We start from the raw sequence: 20,062 nt of genomic DNA, 5'->3' as shown, positions 1-20,062 counted from the left end.
CCCTGATTGGTGAATCTGTAAATTAATTTCTTCTGTTAGATGCTGGCTCTCAGCTTGGTCTCCATTAGCTGGGTAAAAGCTAGAAATTATCTCATATGGCCAATAGTCAGACATCTGAAACTTCCTGGCACAGTTCATTTGCAAACTATCATTTCAGGACACCTAAATCAAGACAGGTGCTAAGCAACATCAACCAGTGAGTGGATCTTTGCAATCGTGCACATTCCTCTGTGAGCATGCACTGTAGATAGTGCATGATCAGCAACAAACAGACCAGACCCCAAAATGAATTTAGCAGAGAAGCAGTGGTTCCTCAGTAGGAAGCACAGAATTTTCAAATAACCATATTTAAAGACTTTCAGTTACAAGGCTTTTTAAGGACTGCAAAATCATGCAAATTATGATGTAAGGTAATTTTGCAGGACGAATACTGTGTTCCCCCAAATTGGAATGGCCATGCTTTCTGCCCAAGCAAATAGAGTGATGTACGAGTTCTGAAAACCCTGACTGCATGCAGATGCATACTTTCCAGCAGTAACGAACATCTCATCCCGGCACCTCGAGAAGATTATTGTGGTGGCATTCCCCACGTTGAGACTGGCTGCAGGACTGCCACAGATGGCTTCTCTCTTGGCTATGCTCCACACGACCACGCTGCCAAAACGAGAAGGACCAAAAGAGTCAGGGGAAGATGGGCTCTTGAAATAAGAAACAGTGTTTTTAGTGGTTCTAGAAAGAGAGAAAGAGAGAGAGAGAGAGAGAGAAGGAACAAAATAATTACACTGAACCCCAGATATCTCCTGTGCCGCACTGGTTATTAGAGGACAAGCAGGTGATACTTAAAAAGGTTTTGTGGTTTTTTTTTTTTTTTTTTTTTTTTTAATTTTTATTCATGATAGTCACAGAGAGAGAGAGAGAGAGAGAGAGGCAGAGGGAGAAGCAGGCTCCATGCACCGGGAGCCCGACGTGGGACTCGATCCCGGGTCTCCAGGATCGCGCCCTGGGCCAAAGGCAGGCGCCAAACCGCTGTGCCACCCAGGGATCCCCTTAAAAAGGTTTTGAAGGAAAATGATAATGAGGCTAGAAACCAATGACCCCCTCCCCCCATCAATGAAGTCTGATGCTAAAATAAAGACATTTTCAGATAAGCAAGGCATAAACATTTACCGCCCATTTATCACATGTAAAAAATTTTCCTTGGAGAAGTATTCCAGGAAAAAAAAACAAAACAGTGCAATGAAAAGGATGAGCTCAGGCAGTGCTCCCAAACATGAACATACACCAGGGTCTTCTCGAGCTTCTGAGTCAGAAGGTGGGGCCTGAGATTTTGCTTTTCTAAAAAGTCCCCAGTGATGTTGATGAGGCTGGTCTGGGGAGCACACATGGAGAAGCACTGCTTTGGGTTCCTTTTCCTTCTTTCTGGGTGCAACTTATTCCTAAATTGAGCATGTTCAGATAATAATACTAAAAATGCTGGGGGTGGGGGGTAGCCCAAGTGGCTCAGTAGTTTAGCGCCTGCCTTTGGCCCAGAGACCTGGGATCGAGTCCCACATCAGGCTCCCTGCATGAAGCCTGCTTCTCCCTCTGCCTGTGTCTCTGCCTCTCTTTCTCTCTGTGTCTCTTATGAATAAATAAATACAAAATCTTTATAAAAAAATAAAATAAAATAAAAATGCTGGGGATCATCTAAATATTAAAGAAAAGGAATGCAGATGGTACAAATTTGTTAATGTAAAAACATGCCTCCCTATGCTTCCCAAATTTCCTATATGTAGAATGTATTATCACCAGGGTTCTAAAATCCAAGTAGAATCAAGATTGGTAGGAATGGGGAGGTAGGAAGTTGTGTTAAGAGCCAGAATTTTTTTTTCTTTTTTCTTAATAGGAAATTGATAGATACCATCTGAAGTGGAAAACTTGAGAGGCATATCATGCCTCCCCCCGCCCCAAAAAAGACTCTTAAAACCAAGTATGTCATGCCCAAGAGAAATGAAAACATACATCCAACCCAAATATTGTACATGAATGTTCATAACAGCATTATTAATAATAGCCTAAAACTGGGAAAGACACAAAGCCCCATCAACTGATGGATAAAGAAAATGTGGTGTAGGGATCTCTGGGTGGCGCAGCGGTTTGGCGCCTGCCTTTGGCCCAGGGCGCGATCCTGGAGACCCGGGATCGAATCCCACGTCGGGCTCCCGGTGCATGGAGCCTGCTTCTCCCTCTGCCTGTGTCTCTGCCTCTCTCTCTCTCTCTGTGACTATCATAAATAAATAAAAATTAAAAAAAAAAAAAAGAAAATGTGGTGGAGCCATACAATGGAATATTATTTGACACTAAAAAGAATGAAGTACTGATACTTGCCAAAGTATGGATTAACCTTGAAAACATTATGCTTAATAAAAAATATAGGATACTAGGGTGCCTGGGTGGCTCAGTCGGTGAAGCATCTGCCTTCAGCTCAGGTCATGATCCCAGGGTCCTAGGATGAAGGCCTGTGTTGGGCTCCCTGCTCAGAGGTAAATCTGCTTCTCCCTCTCATTGTGTCCCTCCCCCTGCTTGTGCTCTCTTTCTCTCTCACTCACTCACTCTCTCTCTCAAATGAATAAATAAAATATTTTAAAAATTCAGTTACAAAAGGCTATATATTGTATTATTCCGTTTATGGAATGCTACACTGAGAACAGGCAAATCTATAGAAACAGAAAGTAGATTAGTGGTTGCCTGGGGCTGAGAGGGTAGTGGTGGAATGGGGAGTGACTGCTAATGGATGAAGGGTTTCTTTTCAGAGTGTATAAAATGCTCTGCAATTGTGGTGGTAGTTACACAACATGACATGTAAAAAATGTCTTTGGGGAAGTATTTCAGCAAAGAAAGAAAGAAAGAACTGAAGAACGAAAGAAAGAAAAAAATCCACTCAACTAACCACTATAGCAAAAAGTATATACCCATATATTTTAAGTGGGTGAATTTTATGGTATGTGAAATATATCTCAATGAAGGTGTAAAAAAAAAAAAATCCCAGTGCTCCCGGGGAGAGCTCTTCATAGTGGAGGGAATATGAATTCTGAATTCTTGTGCATAGCAGGATAACACATTTTCTTTATAAACCACAGATGTATGGGGATCCCTGGGTGGCTCAGCGGTTTAGCGCCTGCCTTCAGCTCAGGGCGTGGTCCTGGGGTCCCGGGATCAAGTCCCACATCAAGCTCCCTGCATGGAGCCCGCTTCTTCCTCTGCCTGTGTCTCTGCCTCTCTCTCTCTTTCATGAATGAATGAATAAGATCTTTAAAAAATAAAAAATAAATAAACCACGGATGTGGTATAGCTTCCATTTTTCAAAAGCAAGTTTAAAATTTAAAAACAAATAAAAGGCACTGACATCAATAGCAAGTTGGCCAAATTTCAGCATATCTGTGCAATGGTATACAATGCAGTCATTGCAAAGAATGAGATCTATGTCTATACAGACACACAGGGAAAATGGCATTGGTATAAAGTAAATAAAAAATCAGGTTGTTCTCAGTAGGTGCAGAGAAAACATTTGACGAAGTATGACATCCATTCATGATAAAAATTCTCAACAAAGCAGGTCTAGAGGGAACATATCTCAACATAATAAAGGGCATATATGAAAAACCTACAGCTCACATACCATACTTAATGGTGAAAAACTGAAAGCTTTTCCTCTAGAAGGAACAGGACAAGGATGTCTTCTCTTACCACTATTATTCAACATAGTACTAAGTGAAATCCTAGCCACAGCAATCAGACCAGAAAAAGAAATAAAAGGCAACAAAATTGGTAAGGAAGAAGTAAACTGTCACTATTTGCAGATGATATGATATTATATATAGAAAACCCTAAAGATTCCACCAAAGGACTGCTAGAATGGCTGAATGAATTCAGTAAGATAGCAGGATACAAAATTAATATACCAAAAATACATTTCTATGCACTAATAAGGAGGTAACAGAAAGAGAATTTAAGAAAACTTTCCCATTTCAATTACAAAAAGAATAAAATACCTAGGAATAAATTCAACCAAGGAGGTGAAAGACCTATACTCTGAAAACCATAAAATATTGATGAAAGAAATTGAAGAGACACAAATGGAAAGACATTCCATCCTCATGGATTGGAAGAATAGATATTGTTAAAATATCCATACTAGATATTTTAAATCCACACTTTTATGGTCAATTAATCTATGACAAAGGAGACCTGAATGTGAGACCAGAATCCATAAAAATCCTGGAAGAAAACACAGGCAATAGTTTCTTTGACATTTGGCAGTAGAAACATTTTTCTAGATACATCTCCACCAACAGGGAACAAAAAGCAGAATTAAACTAGTGGGACGGTATCAAAACAAAAAGCTTTTGCACAGTGAAGAAAACCATCAACAAAACAGAAAGGCAACCTATAGAATGGGAGAAGACATTTGCAAATGACATATCCGGTAAAGAGTTAATGTCCAAAATATATAAAAAATTTAATATAACTCAACACCAAAAAAAAAAAAAAAAGAAAAATCCAATTAAAAATGGGCAGAGAATCTGAATAGACATTTTCCCAGAAAAGATACAGATGGCCAACAAACACATGAAAAGATGCCCAATATCACTCAACACCAGGGAAATATAAATCAAAACCATAATGAGATACTATCTCACACCTGTCAGAATGGCTAAAATCAACAACACAAGAAACAACAGGTGTTGGCAAGGATGTGGAGAAAAGGGAGCCCTTTTGCACTCTTGGTGGGAATGCAAACTGGTGCAGCCACTCTGGAGAACAGTATGGAGGGTCCTCAAAAAGTTAAAAATAGGAATTTTATATGATCCAGGAATGGAATTCCTGGTGTTTTCCCCAAAGAAAATGAAAACACTAATTCAAAAAGATACATGCACCCCTGTGTTTACCATAGTATTTACAATAGCCAAGATATAGAAGCAGCCTAAGTACCTAATAGTATATAGAATTGTTGAATCGTTATATTGTGCACCTGAAACTAATATAGCCTTGTTTATTATATTTGAAAAAATATTTTTAACAAATAAAATTTAAAATGAAAATGTAGGAAGCACCTGGATGGCCCAGTCAGTAAAGCATCAGCCTTCGGCTCAGGTCATGATCCCAGCGTCTTGGGATAGAGCTCCAAACCAAGATGGGCTCCCTGGTCAACAGGGAATCTGCTTCTCTCCCTCTGCCTGTCTCTGCCTCTCTGTCTGTGTCTCTCAGGAATAAATAAATAAATAATTTTTTTAAATGCCACCCTTGGGGTCACATTGCCAGGGTTACTCTCCCAGCTCTGCTACTTACCAGTTGGTGGCATTCATTCCTCACCTGTCACATGGCACCAGTAGCTTCCACCTGGAGTTAAGGAGATAAGGCTTGACTAAGGTGTTCCATACACACCTGTCACACAGTAAGTGGCCTCCTACCTGGCCCTAAATTTGCTGTTGTCATTGATGATGATGGTATCATCCTTCTTTTACAGCGAAGGTTCTCAAATTCAGTGTACTTTACAATCACCAGGAAGACTTTGAGACTGCCTAAAGCCCAGGCCAATCAGCCTCTGAAAGTGGGCCCAGGTATCAGTGATTTCCTAAAGCTCCCTGGTGGGTTTTGATGCACAGTGAGGGTTGAGAACTGCTGCCCTACCATATTTTCCCCATGCACTTTTCACATGACACACAGCTGAATATGGACAGGCTGACAGAGAACGTCCGGGGGTAGAGGGTGCACGACATATCTGGAAATACACGTGGTGGAAAATAAATAAACCTGCTGAGTTCATTACCTGCCGTCGTCTGGGCCTCCTAGTGATACCAAGTACAAGTCATTTGGTGAAAAGGCCAGTGCTTCAATTTTGCCCTTGTGAAGGGACAGCCGGGCAATCAGCTCTCTTTTCTTATAATCCCACAAGATGATGTCAGCCTGGGGGCAAGAATACACTGTCAGATCACAGACTGGCTTCAGAAGAGTCTGGAGCAGGGGAAGGAGAGCTACTCTGTCTTGGTGAAAAATAATCACTAATTGCACTTTTCTAGAAATTAGATCATTTCTTTCAAATGTAGTGGAAACAAATGGGAAAGGGTTTTGTTTTGTTTTAATATTTAATTTATTTATTTGAGAGAGAGACAGAGACAGAGCATGAAGGGGGGCGCAGAGGCAGAGGGAGAAGCAGGCTCCCCACTGAGCAGGGAGCCCCGTGCAGGACTGCCATCCCAGGACCCTGAGGATGCTTATCTGAGCCGAAGGCAGATGCTTCACCCTTTGAGCCACCCAGACACCCCTAGAAAGAGTTTTGTTTGTTTGATTTATTTATTTATTTATTTATTTATTTATTTATTTATTTATTTATTTGAAAGAGTTTTAAACTAAGCAGGGACTTTTGGTTTCTGAGCATAATCAGTGCACCAGCTACAAGGTCTAGAGTAAACACCAAAATACTCTCAGCTTAGGGAAGGAAAATGAACTCAAGAAGGAGGCAAAGAGGAAGAAGAGGGAGGGGAGGAGGAACATACGCCAGCATAGAGTTGATCTGGATTGGGGTGGATTTCCCAGGAGGGCACCTCTCTGTCCATTTGTGGGGAGCTATTCTCAGCTCATTCACCTTGAAGCCCATGAAAGTGACCTGTCCTGAGGCTATGTAGGCCCCGCTCCTGGAGATGGTCACACAGGAGACATTGTTGCCATGGCCATGCAGGAAGTTCTGTTCCTGGGTGTTTATCGCCTGAATCAGGATCGTGCAGCCCAGAGGGTAAATCAGATGCTCCTGGTCAGGGTGGCATTTCAGACCCGTGGGCACATGTCCTGCGAGAAAGGTTAACAAGAGAAACGGTTTAAAAATAAATAAATAGGGGCAGCCCGGGGGGCTCAGCGGTTTAAGTGCCTGCCTTCTGCCCAGGGCGTGATCCTGGGGACCGGGGATCGAGTCCCACGTCGGGCTCCCTGCATGGAGCCTGCTTCTCCCTCTCCCTCTGCCTGTGTCTGTGCCTCTCTCTCTCTGTCATGAATGAATGAATGAATGAATGAATGAATGAATGAATAAATAAATAAATAAATGGTAATAATTAGGAGCAATGTGCCTGGCTGGCCCAGTCGATAGAGCATGCAACTCTTGATCTCTGCATTGTGAATTAAAGCCCCATTTTAGGCATGGAGCCTACTTAAAAAAAAAGGAGGGGGGAACGCCTGAGTGGCTCAGTGGTTGAGCCTCGGTTCAGGGCCTGATCCTGGAATCTGGGATCAGAGTTCCCCATCAGGTTTCCTGCAGGGAGCCTGCTTCTCCCTCTGCCTGTGTCTCTACCTCTCTCTCACTCTATCTCTCATGAATAAATAAATAAATCTTTAAAAAAAATAAACAACAGTAATTGGTACAAAAATGGCCAATGTTTTTTAAAATTGCATACAAAAGGAGGATCCCTGGGTGGCTCAGCAGTTTGGCGCCAACCTTTGGTCCAGGGCATGGTCCTGGGATCTGGGATCGAGTCCCACATCAGGCTCCCAGTATGGAGCCTGCCTCTCTTTCTCCCTCTGTGTCTATCATGAATAAATAAATAAAATCTTAAAAAAATAAAAACAAATAAAGTTGCATATAAAAGAAAGCAGTTTTGAAATAAACCTTATTTCAAATAAAATAAGTGTATTTTGTGTGTGTGTGTGTGTGTGTGTGTGTGAGGGGGGTAATATATTTAATTTTATTCCACTGACAAGGTCAGCCTAACATATCACTTCTCAGACTCTAATGTGTATAAAATTGCTTGGGAAATCTGGTTAAAATGCAGTTTGGGATTTGAGGTCTGGATAGGGGCTGAGATTCTGCATTTCTGACAAGTTCTCAAGAGATATTGATGCTGGTTTGGCAATCTTATTGGTATCAGGGCTCAAGGGCCAATTTTGGGATCCTGAGAAGCAGGATTTCCTGGGTGCAGGGGAAATATGAGAGCAGCCTGTCTCCGTGAGTGTGGAGGCATAGGAAGATCATGAATTCACTGCCTAGGGCAGAAGTTTGGTGAAGATGATTTGGTTCTAAGTCACCACCAGGTGCTCTAAAGAAGCCACGCCCTCTCGGTGTGAGACCTGCCTCCCCCCACCTCCCCGCATCTGCAAGAACCATCTTAAGAATTACAAACCTTTGTTACACGTTTTAATATGAAATATAAGTCCTCCCTGATCAATCAACTTTGGTCAGGATATTTTGGGTTGTGCTTGATATTATTTTACAATATAAACTGTAAAGTCTGCTTGATTGGCTAAAAATCACTTTAGCGGGATGGTATTCAATGTGTAGATTAAGGAAAAATAATTTTTTTAATGATATATTCGATCTCCTTTCTAAAAACAGGAGATGCATTTCCAAGCTCCTTCCAGGGCTTCCAGTGGCATTTTCAATATTCTTCATAAAGATCTCACACATTTTTTTAGTACGTTTATTCCTGGGTATTTTAAAAGCATTCTATGGCTATTTCCTACTCCATCAAAAGAGTCATAAATATTTATTAATATCATATTCTGGTCTTAGAATGAATTCGTCTTTTACATTTAACTCCCTCTAGAATTTATTTTGGTACGTAATGTGGTTCCAGTAGCTAAATAGATTTTTTGTTTTGCTCAAATTGCCAAATGTATTTATTGAATAAATGATTTCTTTTGCTTTAATTGAGATCATTCTTTTTCCATGCAGTAGGTTTTCAAAAGACTAAGGTTTGTGTCTTTGGGAGTGATCTATTCATATATGTATATTCACATATATATTTTTTCAGTTGCAGTTACCTTATAAGCAATCATATGGCTATCCATATGGAAAAAAGTAAAATTAGATCCTACTTCACACCATCCACAAAACAATATATTTCATGTAGATCAAAGCCCAAAATGTGACAAACAAGACTTAATGAGTACACAAGTTGTAGGAAATGACTTCTTTTTAAACACATATCACAAGAAGAGCAAATCCTAACAGAAAAGGCCAATATAGTCAACCAGTTAGGTTAAAAATTTTAAGTTTCTAATGACATTTGACAAAATAAAAAGAAAAACCAAAACCAGGAGAAGATATTTGCAATGTGCATGACGACAAGTATCATATCCAGAATAAACAAAGAGCAACTGCAAAGAAATAAGAAAAACACAAACAGTTTCAACAGAAAAGTGAGCCAAGGATTGGAACAGGCAATTTATGAGAGAGGAAAGTCAAAAGCCAGTAAACATATGAAGAGACAGGCAAATTTGCGAGTAATTGGGGAAATACAAATTATATCCCAGATGAGATACCATTTCGTCTCCATCATAATGGCTAAAATTAAAAAGGTTGATAATAGCAAGCATCAGTGGTGATGTGAAACAAAAGGGAACACTCATACTTTAGCATTGTGGGAAGGTATATTGGTCGAATCGCTTTGGAAAACACCACATCCGTATGCAGCGTGTCTGAATATGCACACACCCTGGGACCTAGCTGTTCCACTCTTTGGTATAGAACCTAGAGAAATACATGCAAGGGTGCCCGTGGCCACTACAAAAGTGTTCACTGTGGTATTGTTTGGATTAGCAAAAAGTTGCAAATAAACTAAAAGACCACCAATGGTGAATAGGTAACTAATGTTGGCCTATTTACACAGAGAATAGTGGAATTAAAATAAATTAATCAACGTGAGTAGATTGCACAAATGCTAGGTGAAAAAAAAAGCAGGCTGCAGAATGTGACCAGGATGATATTATTACTATAAAATATAGAAATAGGTAAGTTAGTATTCTAAATTGTTTATATATAGCATATTTAATATTTTACCCGTACAGTAAAATTTAAAAACATAGCTGGAAAGAGTACACGTTAACTTCAGGATAGTGGTTGTCTCTAGAGAGGGAGACAGGATGGGATAGCGTGACAGGAGAGAGGACTTACCATGTGTATTTTTTTCTTAAAAAAAATTAACTCAAATAAGAAAAAGCATCTGGGCAGCCCCGGTGGCTTAGGGGTTTAGCGCCGCCTCAGCTGGGGGTGTGATCCTGAACACCGGGGGGGGGATCGAGTCCCACATTGGGCTCCCTGCATGGGGCCTGCTTCTCCCTCTGCTTGTGCCTCACCCTGTCTCTCTCTCTCTCTCTCTCTCTCTCTCTCTCTCTGTGTCTCTCATTAATAAATTTTTAAAAAAGAAAAAAAAAGCATCAAAATTCGCTAATTCTGCATGTAATACTTGGTATTTATTGTGGCATTCTAAATTTCTGTTGAAATATTTTACAGTAAATTTAAAAAGCCCTGTGACACCCCCTGCCCAGAATTAACTACTGTTAATATGCAGATGTGTATTTCTTCAGATTTATTTTCTTTGCATTTAGTCATTAGGGTTCCTGGCTGCAAACAAGAAAGGTCACTTCTGGTGGACTTAACAGGAAAAATAATTTCGCGGAAGGAATACCAATAGCTCGCAGAATTGGCAGGAAGTATGGAAAATTGCACTTGAAAAAGATGCAGTGGTTGAGCATCTAAAGAGCATGATCCTGGGGTCCCCACATTGGGCTCCCTGCAGGGAGTCTGTTTCTCCCTCTACCTGTGTCTCTGCCTCTCTCTCTCTATCTCTCATGAATAAATAAATAAAATCTTAAAAAAAAAAAGAGAGAGAGAGAGAGAGAGAGACAGGAGCAGTAGGTGAGACCAAGTGACAAGAACTAAGGAATTCTCATTCCCACCCACCTCCACACCCAATGCAACAACATCAGACTCCCACAGCGCTCTACTGTTTTGCAGACTCCTGGAAGAGGGGAAGCTCTGGGAACATCCCACTGGCTGAGCCTATGATGTCCTATGTCTCTGAATTGGCTCCCAAGGAGTTAGGAGAAGAAAGATTTGCTCCTTTTTAAGACCTCAGCAAAGGCAGCTGAGCAAACCCCCCACCCCCTGCTGTCCCTCCTGAGTAGCCAAATTCACACATGTCTCCTATAGTGAATACATACAAACTCACCCCCCACTGCTCCCTACCTCTCTCTCTCACTCTCTGTCTCTAACATACACACACACACACACACACACACACACACTTTATTTACTAACTATAATGGACTCATACCATACATAATATTGGGCAAGTTGCATTTTACACTTAATATATCTTCGACATCTTTCCTTCCTAGATCTATCTCATTTTTCTTAAGGGTTATGTAGTATTTTGTTGTACAAAAGGACTATACTTTTAAAAATAATTTATGTGTATTTGTATGAAAGGATACAAATTGTCACAAAACCAACAAGGTAAAAATAATCTGATTAGTTTGGGCCATCTTAAGAGGCCAAGATAATTAGTCATGGCAATGGAAAGCACTGGAATATAATGGACCATATATTTACTCTTAGAGCTGGACAACACAGCATGAGCTCAGTTGTAGAGCTCTGTGTTTGAAGCTCTGCACTGGTCACTGGTGTGACCCCCTGCACTGGGCGCAGATCCCTTACTCCCTTTACCAGTGACCTTGTCACCAGCTGTAAAGATAGTCCACTCCTCAGGTCAGGTGTACTAAGTACATTCTCTATCTCTCTCTCTCTTTCCTTCTTTTTCTTTCTTTCTAAAGATTATTTAACACAGAGAGTGTTCCCTTAGGCAGTAAACATATTTATTTGACAGAGAGAGAGAGAGAGAGAGAGAGAGCGAGCCCTGAGAGGGCAAGCAGGGGAGTGGCAGGTAGAGGGAGAGGCAGAAAATGGGGGTCTGATCCCAAGACCCCAGGATCATGATCTGAGCCAAAGGCAGATGCTTAACCGACTGAGCCACCCAAGCACCCCCGAAATGCCTACTTTCTATCAGAAACTATAAAACTAAAACGAAGAGTCAAGATACAAGTCCCAGAATACACCTAAAACTCTAGCATTTGATTGTTCTGCAACTGCATCACTACAATTTAAAAACTTTCAGATAACACAATGCACTTAAAAAGAAGTTTGCTTTTTCTAAAATGCAACGCATTGCTTGTTTCCATCCTTCACACACAAAATCAAAGAGCACTTTCCGAACCCTTAATGTTCAAACTAACAGAAGGTCATAAATAAGATGTGAGCAGAACCAGCAGTCCTCCCCGCTTCCCAGCCCCCCCCCCCCCCCCCCCCCCGCCTTGACCTGAGCATCTCTCCCCTCCAGCTCCCCCTGGCGTCCTCTTGATCTTTTATCGGGGTCTGAAACCTTCCATTAGGAGTTCTTCTGGGGTCGGGGGACTAGACCATCCCCTAAGGCGGGTGCTCACACCCACGTCCAGCTCCCAGCCCTTTCTCATTGGCACATCAGCTGGGATTCTACGAGGTTCTGGGTCCAGGGGTCGATTTGGACTTGGCAGTCTCGCAGTTCACGGGGGGGGGGGTGTCTTTGGGGGCTGCGTGGGGACTTAAGGCCGAGGCAGAGCCAACCTAGAATGAAAAGGATGACGGCCACCCTACTCATCCCTTCGGCGGGGGGGGGGGGGGGGGGGGGGACCCTTGTCCCTTCTAGGTGCTGCGAAGCCATCCCAGTCCTTGAGGCTTAGAACGAGGAGGTGACTCCTCGACTCCCCGGGACCTTAGGGCAGGAGAGAGCGTGGCTCTGGCTCAGTGTCCCGCGCTGCCTTCCAGGTGGCCCCCGGTGTCCCTGTTTGCACTATTCGTCCCCGGGGCTTGCAAACCTCCCAGCCCGGACACGCTCAAGGCCTCACCGTTGAAGCCGATCACGGCCTCGAGCTCCAGCTCGGCCACCTCGGCTTTGGGCGAACTTTGCTTCTCCATCCCCTGGAGCCTGGGCTCTCGACTCCCTCCTCTCGCCAGCGGCGGCGCAGCGTCTCCTGGTCGTTATGGTAACGGACGTGCGCATGCGCACCAGGTCCCCGGCCGCACGCACTGGCGGCGGCGGCACCGGGAGCTCCCCGTGCAAGAGCAGCCGCGCTCCTTCCCCTCACTGTTTCCCTGGAGGTGTGGGGGCATTGAGTGTGCTCGTTCCCTCCACGGAAAAACGTCTGTGACTTCTTCCCCGAACTATATAACCAAGCACCGAGTGTCATTTAAGGAAGGTCGCTCTAAAATAATATATAATTGCCACTTCTTTGGGTCTCTTACTTGAAGCAAGATTGCAAATAATTTTTAAGCTTTGTGGCGGTACACCTTTACATGGAAAAGTAACTCTGAGTGCGTTCTGGCAGATTTCTACAGTTGTGCAGCTATGCCCACCGTCTTGTTTTTGCTTTGGGCAGGATGGCATTTCAGATGCTCGCCGGAAAATGCTGAAGATTTCTGTCCAACGCTCTTATTTAAATCGCGCCGGGTCGCTCGCGTCTCGCAGTGGGGGAACATATGAGATTAGATTGCTCCATCCTGGTGTTCCCCGAGGGGACGTGGGGGCCGCCCCCCTTTCTGGACCGTCCCTGCGAGGCCCTGGTGCACACTTCCCGCCCCCCCCCACGCCCCCCCCCCCCCCCCGCAGGCCAGCTCCGGGTTGCGGTTGCGGTCGCGCCCGGGCCGAGCAGCGGGGTGTGAGCCGCGCCGGCCGCCGTAGTCCGCCGCCGCGAGCAGGAAGTGTCCGACGGCGGCGGCGGCGGCGGCGGGCGGAGACTGCACGATGGCCCCGGACCCCTGGTGAGCCCCGGGTGAGGGCGGCCGCGCCGGGGGTTCCGGGGATGCGGTGGGGGCTTCAGGACGAGGGAGCGGCAGCGAGGCCCCTTCCCGAGCCCGGGGCGGGGGGGTCGGGGGGAGGACCCTGCCGCGCGCCCCGCAGCCTCGGCGCCCGCAGGGGCGGCCCCGCAGGCGGGCCGGGTGGTCTCGGGGCAGCGGGGGAGGGCCAGTGCGCAGGCCCGGAAGGTGCCCGGAGCCCTGCATTGGCTCGCGTCGGACCGCGGGCACTTCGGGCATTTCGCGCCCGCCCCGGCTGCCGCGCCGGCGGCTGCGGGCTCCCCCGGACTCCCCGGGCAAGCCCAGTCGGAGTGACCTTTCTGTGCGATGCGGCTGCAGCTGGTGACCTCGCCGCCTCCTCTCGCTTCACCCGCGGAGAAACCCGGGTTCACAGCCCACCGCCACCTGCGCCAGTTAGTAACCAGTTGGCACTGGGACCTAGATCTCTCGGGCCCTTCCGAAAACTTGGAGGAATCGCGGAGGGGAATTGCGCATGTGTTTGTATGGCTTGTGATGGGCCCTTACCTGAGTCGTATCCGGAAGGCTGTTTGTACTGCAGCAACTTTGCAGTAGAACCAGAGCTCAGGAGGGTCGTTCCTCCAACACCCTGAGTCCCAAGGACTGGATGATGACAGACACGAGCTCTCATCCCAAGGAACAGATTGCTACAGAATTACGGACTGAAGCTGTTTTTGTTTTTAAGATTTTATTTATTTATTCACGAGAGAGGCAGAGACACAGGCAGAGGGAGGGCCTGATGCGGGACTCGTTTCCGGGACCCCGGGATCACGACCTGAGTCAAAGGCAGACGCTCAACCACTGAGCCACCCAGGAGCCCGGAGGATTTTTGCTTTTATGAAAAAAATGGGGAAAGCAAAAATAGCATTCGGTGTCTGTTTTGCAGCAAGCTGTCATAGAGACCTTGCACCTCCCAACCCTCCCCTCAAGCTCCTTCCCTGAGAACTACATTCAGCATCTCAGCGTCAAGCTGTCATAGCTTTGAATTGTGTCAGTGAGCATCCAGGCTTTCACTTAGTTTATTTTGTGTCTCCATTAGCAAGACGTGCCCTAAGGCATCAGAAAAGCCCCAAGGGAGGTTATTTTGGGGGGGGTTTAGGAAAGCTCAAAAGATATTCCGTATAAAATAATGGTAATTGTTGGTCCCTTTGCTTTACATGGTTTCGGCTTATGAAAGGTTTTGTAGGACGACTACTTTTGGATAGTGAGGGAAACCTGCATGCTTTACAAAGCAGGGAACATTTCAACCATGTCATTAAGTATTTACTGAAAACATTTCTTTTTATGGCGCACAATAGCACATTCTACGAATAACCATAATTTATTTCCTTTTCTGTAATGTTAGAGTATGTTTTGTTTAACTGTTGCAAAGACTGCCCCCTTTGTTCCATTTCTTATTTCCTCCTCTTGCTTGCTGCAGACGGAACTATTGAATTGAAGGGTATGAACATTTTTAAGGCCCTTGATACCTATTGCTAAGTTGTCTTCCACCTCCTGGAAGCTAACCCCCTCACTTTACACTTAAGGTAGGAAATAAAGCTCAGAGATGGTTATCCATTTAGATTGGTGGAAGCGATCATTGGACCCCCAAGCCCCTTCCCCAGTTTATGGAGAAAACACATAATGTGCCCTTTTACTCTCATGTAGTTTGACCTGGTGGCTTTCTCATTTGACTGTTGACCGTGAGAAGTGCGGGAACTCTGCTGTGTTAGTATCCACTACCTTGCACAGTGAGTTGCTAATCAGGAAGGTAGAAGGGACTATGGAACAGGGCTTTGAAAAAACTATAAACACAGACTTGACTACGTACAGCTTTGCCTTTGGGCCATTGAAAAATTGTAGGTCAGTGATGCTCTACTCCTGAGTGGCGTTCTAATGTTCACTTATGGGATACAGCAGTGACTGCTTTAATGGCATCAGAGCAAGTGATAAGCGCTGTCTCTGAACTAGTTATTTGCTAAAGTTTTTTTTCAAGTTTTTAAAAATTTATTCATGAGAGACACAGAGAGAGAGGCAGAGACACAGGCAGAGGGAGAAGCAGGCTCCCTGAAGGGAGCTGGATGCGGGACTCAATCCTGGGACCCCGGGATCACACCCTGAGCCGAAGGCAGATGCTAAACCACTGAGCCATCCCCGGTGCCCCTGAGTTTTTTTTTTTTTTTTTTTTAAGTAAATCTCATACATAGATGAATTTGTGCATTCAGTGTTTTTATGGTAGAACAGGGGCTCAGTTCACAGTCTGGGAACTTCCTCCATGTCCCCCTTGGTGGGTCCTCAGTCTCTGCTATGGTGTCACCATCATCTAGGTCACTTAGGCCTGAGAACTCCAGTCATCAGCTTTTTCTTCACTTCTCTTTTCGGGTTGTTAAACCTTTGGGTTCTCCCCAAATGCCTCTGGCATCTCTTTGATACCACTTTTTCTGCTCTGGGCCCATCCTTTCAGCTCTGTGCCTTGCAGACAGTAGATACTGGTGACCAGTTATGGAATCAGAGAGCTGGAGAAGTCTCCTGGTCTCCTGCTACTCCTCTCTCATTCCCAGCCTTTTGTGTAAACAAGTTCAGGTGGATTTTCCTAAACTAATACTTTAGGCACTTGTGTACTTGAACCCGTGATGAGGCTGGCCATTACCATCACGCCTGTTTTCAAGGCCAGGTTCTCAAACTTCCATACAGATTGGAAAAACCCCCGGGGAATCTTTCTCAATTGCTCCTGTCCTGATCAGACCCCATTCTAGTTTAAGCAGAATGCCTGGGGCTGAGTGCCAGGACTTGGTTGCATTGTTTTTGTTGTTTGAAGATTCCTCAGTGATTCCAGTGGGTAGCAAATTTCTAGAACCTCTGCTTCTCCAGGGCTAACGTGAGAATGTGAGGATTGGGAACAGAACGTCTGGGATTTTGACCTGCATTTCACAGGACCTCTTCAAGGGCTCACTCCCCTACATCTCTAAAGCCCTCTTGTCAAAAGTCTCACCCGTTGATCCTGGTGTTCGAGTCTCTGCAGAAACTAGCTTCCCTGCATCTGTAACCCTGTGATACTGTATCCTCCTACCTAGGGCCACTCAGCCCAATGCGCCAGACCCGTTTCCTTCCTTTCACCTTTGCTTGTTTCTTGTGTCTTTGGCCCAGTCTAGAATGTGCCTCTCCCTCCTGCCTCTCAATCTTGCAGTTCAGCCCAGGATATAATCTCTTGGCCTAGTCCTGTCAAATCCGAGTGCCTCGGCCGCCAGTGATTTCTCTCACTTCCACACTCCAGAAGGACTTACCAGTTATGTTCCACATTTGGTAGGAGCTATAGCATACATTATTAGTGATTTCCACAAGTATGGTCTAGGAGCACAGAGCCAGACCTAAGTTCCTCTTTTCGGAGAGGACAGTATGGAGGGGAAAAAGGGGAATGTGGCAAAGCTGGGGCTAGGACCCAGTTTCCTTACCAACTTCCTTCCTGTTATCTTTTTTTTTTTTTTCTTTTTGGGGGGAGAGGCAGAGAGAGAGGGAGGGAGACAATCTCAAGCAGACTGCATACTCAGCACAGAGCCCGATGCTGGGTTTGATCTCCTGACCCTGAGATATGACCTGAGCCCAAATCAAGAGTCAGATGCTCAATTGACTGAGCCACTCAGGTGCCCCTTCCCTCCAGTTTCCTTAATTATGTATTGTATCACCTGCTCTTCTTTGTGAACATACGCACACTACACGTGTATGCCATATGCACGATGCCACTTTAGTGTGTAGTGGGAAGTAGTTAATGATCCTACCTCATGGGATGTGAAGTTCAGAATGTAACACTCTTAGCCAGAACTGGCCCAGATCCGTACTCAACCACTATACTACTATTGCTATAATCACTATAGTAAGATTGGTAAGAGAAGTGACTGAAGATTGTTCTTTTTCATCACTGAAAAACACATTTGCTAAGTTCCCTAGGTATATGAGTAGTAGTGGGAGTTCAAAGATTTTAAGGAATGGATTGTTTACCTTCTCACGCAAAACTTGGGACATTGGGTAAAACAGCAGTTTTCAATATTTTGTACTGGGAAAATATGTTGATTGTATCGAACTGACCACCTGGTAGATGAAACACAACGTATAGGCGCACTTAGCTCTTCTCTGTAAAACAAATAGAAAATAGAAAGGCTGTTACAAACGGACCCACGAAGGGGTGATTGGGAACTCACTGTGAATTTTTCAAAGCCTCCAACACTTTGAGTACTAAACAGAAACCCAGCAAATGTTTTGAGAGAATTCTCATAAGCTTAGATGTCAGGAGGGTGTGTGTCCTGTGTCTCCAGAGCATTTCATTGTAGGATAAACAGTACTTGCTGTTCTTGTTTTACATGTAAAACTCTTCCCAAGATAGCTGCCTGGCTGGCTTCCTCACCTTGCCTCACTCTCTGCTCTTTAATCCTGCTTTATTTTTCTTCTTCACACATACCAGCACTTAACATACTACATATTTATTTATTTTATGCCTTTCTCCCTTTGCTAAGCTCCTAGAGCAGGGACGTTGTCCATGTAGTTCATTGCTCTGCTCTCCAGGGCCTGGAACAATACTCGGTACAGAGGAGGCCCTCCGTAAACATTCACCGAACATTCTTTAAGTCAGTGAATTCAAACATGTTACCATCTGCAGAATGGTGAAGTGGGTAGGAGCCCAAGCTCAGGGCTGGGCAGCCTTGGCTTGCTGCTGGGGGTATCACTTGGGCAGGTCTCTGTACCTCTTTGTACCTGATATTTCCTTACAGGTGGGGGTGGTAATGGTACCTGCCTCCTGGCATTTTTTTGTGCATTAAGTGAATTATTAAAAATGAAGCATTCAGAATAGATCCCTGCTCATAATATTTACCATAATAGCAACACATGTCCCTATGACTGTTAACTATTACTACCCTTCCTTCCTGTTTGAATTTGTAGCTAGAATTAAAAACAGAAGCTCAAAAAAATAAATTAATTAAAATAAATTTAAAAAAACAAAACAAAGCTCAGATGACACAGAAATCTTCTTTCAAAGAACCTTAAACATTCTTTCCCTTTACGACTTTAATGCAGGTTCTCCACATACGACTCTACCTGCCAAATTGCACAAGAGATTGCGGAGAAAATCCAACAGCAAAATCAGTATGAAAGAAATGGTGAAAATACAATCAGGGTAAGACCAGGGGAAAATTAGTACCTGAAATGATTTGTTTGAGCTCTGAGGTCTGAAAACCCTCCTACTGCTGAGGCTGTGTGTGTGTGTGTGTGTGTGTGTGTGTGTATATGTATATGTATAAAATGGCCTCCAAACTTACATGTGTGGAATTGGTATTACAACCAATCAGTTAATCATTATAACTGAGACTAAGTGAAGCATGACACCTGTTTAATTTCTCCTCCATAACAAAAGTTTCTAACAATTTCATAGTCTGGGTCAAACCCTAGACAGTAAATCTTCCAGACTTTGCAGAACAAGAGGTGACATCTTCACCTCTTGGAGTATCTATTCTTGCCAAAAGGATCGTGGCCTTTTTTTTACATTTTACATGGAAAAACGTAAATAGTTTGCAGGCTGTACAAAAACAGTGGCAGGATTTAGCTAGGAAATATATTTTTTGGACACTCAGGAGTTCATACTAGCACCTTTGATTTGAGTCCAGGACACAAGTTTCTTTCTAAACTTCCCCACTCAAATTCATATTTTTCCTTTCCAGCAGTCAGAACTTTGGTTTCCAAAAACAGTGATATCTTTTTGTTCATTTGATCTACCATATAGTTTACAGAAAACAGTTTCAGAATTACTACGCAGGTGCCACCACAAACACTAAGTCTGAATTTGTCTTATTTTTTTTAAGAACTAATATCCCACTACTAATACTGAGGTTATTCTGTTCTAAAGTTATTAGAATGGATTCCTTTTTTTGTTTTCCTTTTTTATGCTATCCTTTGCATCTGTTTATATTCTTTTTTTTTTTTTTTTTTGCAATCTTTAACCCCCATACTTATCCCCCCCACCCCCCCACGTGGTAACCACCAGTTTATGCTCTATGGTTAAGAGTCTATTTCTTGGTTTGTCTCTCTCTCTGTTTTCCCTTTTGTTTCTTTGTTTTCCCTTTGTTGATTTATTTCTTAATTCCACATAAGAGTAAAATCATGTGGTATTTGTCTTTCTCTGACTTATCTTACTTAGCATTAAACTCTCTAGCTCCATTTATGTTGCTGCTAATAGCAAGATTTAATTCTTTTTATGGCTGAATAATATTCCATTGTGTATGTGTATTCTGTTGTGTGTGTATACATATAAGAATATATGTATACACACACACACACACTTTTTCATCCACTCATCAAGTGATGGACACTGGGGCTGCTTCCATATCTTGGCTATTGTAGATAATGCAGCAGTAAACATAAGGGTACATGTATCCCCTTGAATTA

At 43.8% G+C, this 20,062-nt stretch overlaps 2 protein-coding genes across 10 annotated transcripts in view; one reads left to right on the top strand and one right to left on the bottom strand.

The window, feature by feature from the left end:
- Positions 1–12,818, bottom strand: part of CFAP52 (cilia and flagella associated protein 52) — a 40,860-nt gene extending 28,042 nt beyond the window's left edge. The window contains exons 1-4 of one of the 2 annotated variants that reach the window (XM_026005500.2): positions 12,688–12,818; positions 6,626–6,825; positions 5,810–5,946; positions 526–654 (exon numbers count right to left, since the gene is read on the bottom strand). In XM_026005500.2, the coding sequence (XP_025861285.1) occupies positions 526–654; positions 5,810–5,946; positions 6,626–6,825; positions 12,688–12,757 (536 nt within the window). In that variant the 5' untranslated portion in view covers positions 12,758–12,818. The remainder of the gene's footprint in view (positions 1–525; positions 655–5,809; positions 5,947–6,625; positions 6,826–12,687) is intronic. The other variant, XM_072730349.1, reaches the window with a different exon arrangement.
- Positions 12,819–13,472: 654 nt separating this feature from the next.
- STX8 (syntaxin 8) overlaps positions 13,473–20,062 on the top strand; it is a 252,964-nt gene continuing 246,374 nt past the window's right edge. For 6 of the 8 annotated variants that reach the window (XR_011995935.1, XR_011995936.1, XM_072730344.1 and 3 more), the window contains exons 1-2: positions 13,474–13,600; positions 18,698–18,797. Coding sequence is in view for 5 of the 8 variants with exons in the window: in XM_072730344.1 (XP_072586445.1) it covers positions 13,584–13,600; positions 18,698–18,797 (117 nt within the window). In the remaining 3 variants the exon portion in view is untranslated. Of the gene's footprint in view, positions 13,601–18,697; positions 18,798–20,062 lie in introns of all 8 variants that reach the window. The other 2 variants (XR_011995934.1, XM_072730343.1) reach the window with 1 other exon arrangement.

This window comes from Vulpes vulpes, chromosome 12, assembly GCF_048418805.1.
Source record: "Vulpes vulpes isolate BD-2025 chromosome 12, VulVul3, whole genome shotgun sequence".
NCBI classification, from domain to species: Eukaryota; Metazoa; Chordata; class Mammalia; order Carnivora; family Canidae; genus Vulpes; species Vulpes vulpes.
Note: the sequence above shows the minus strand (reverse complement) of the source record. Positions and strands in the feature narration are given on the sequence as shown.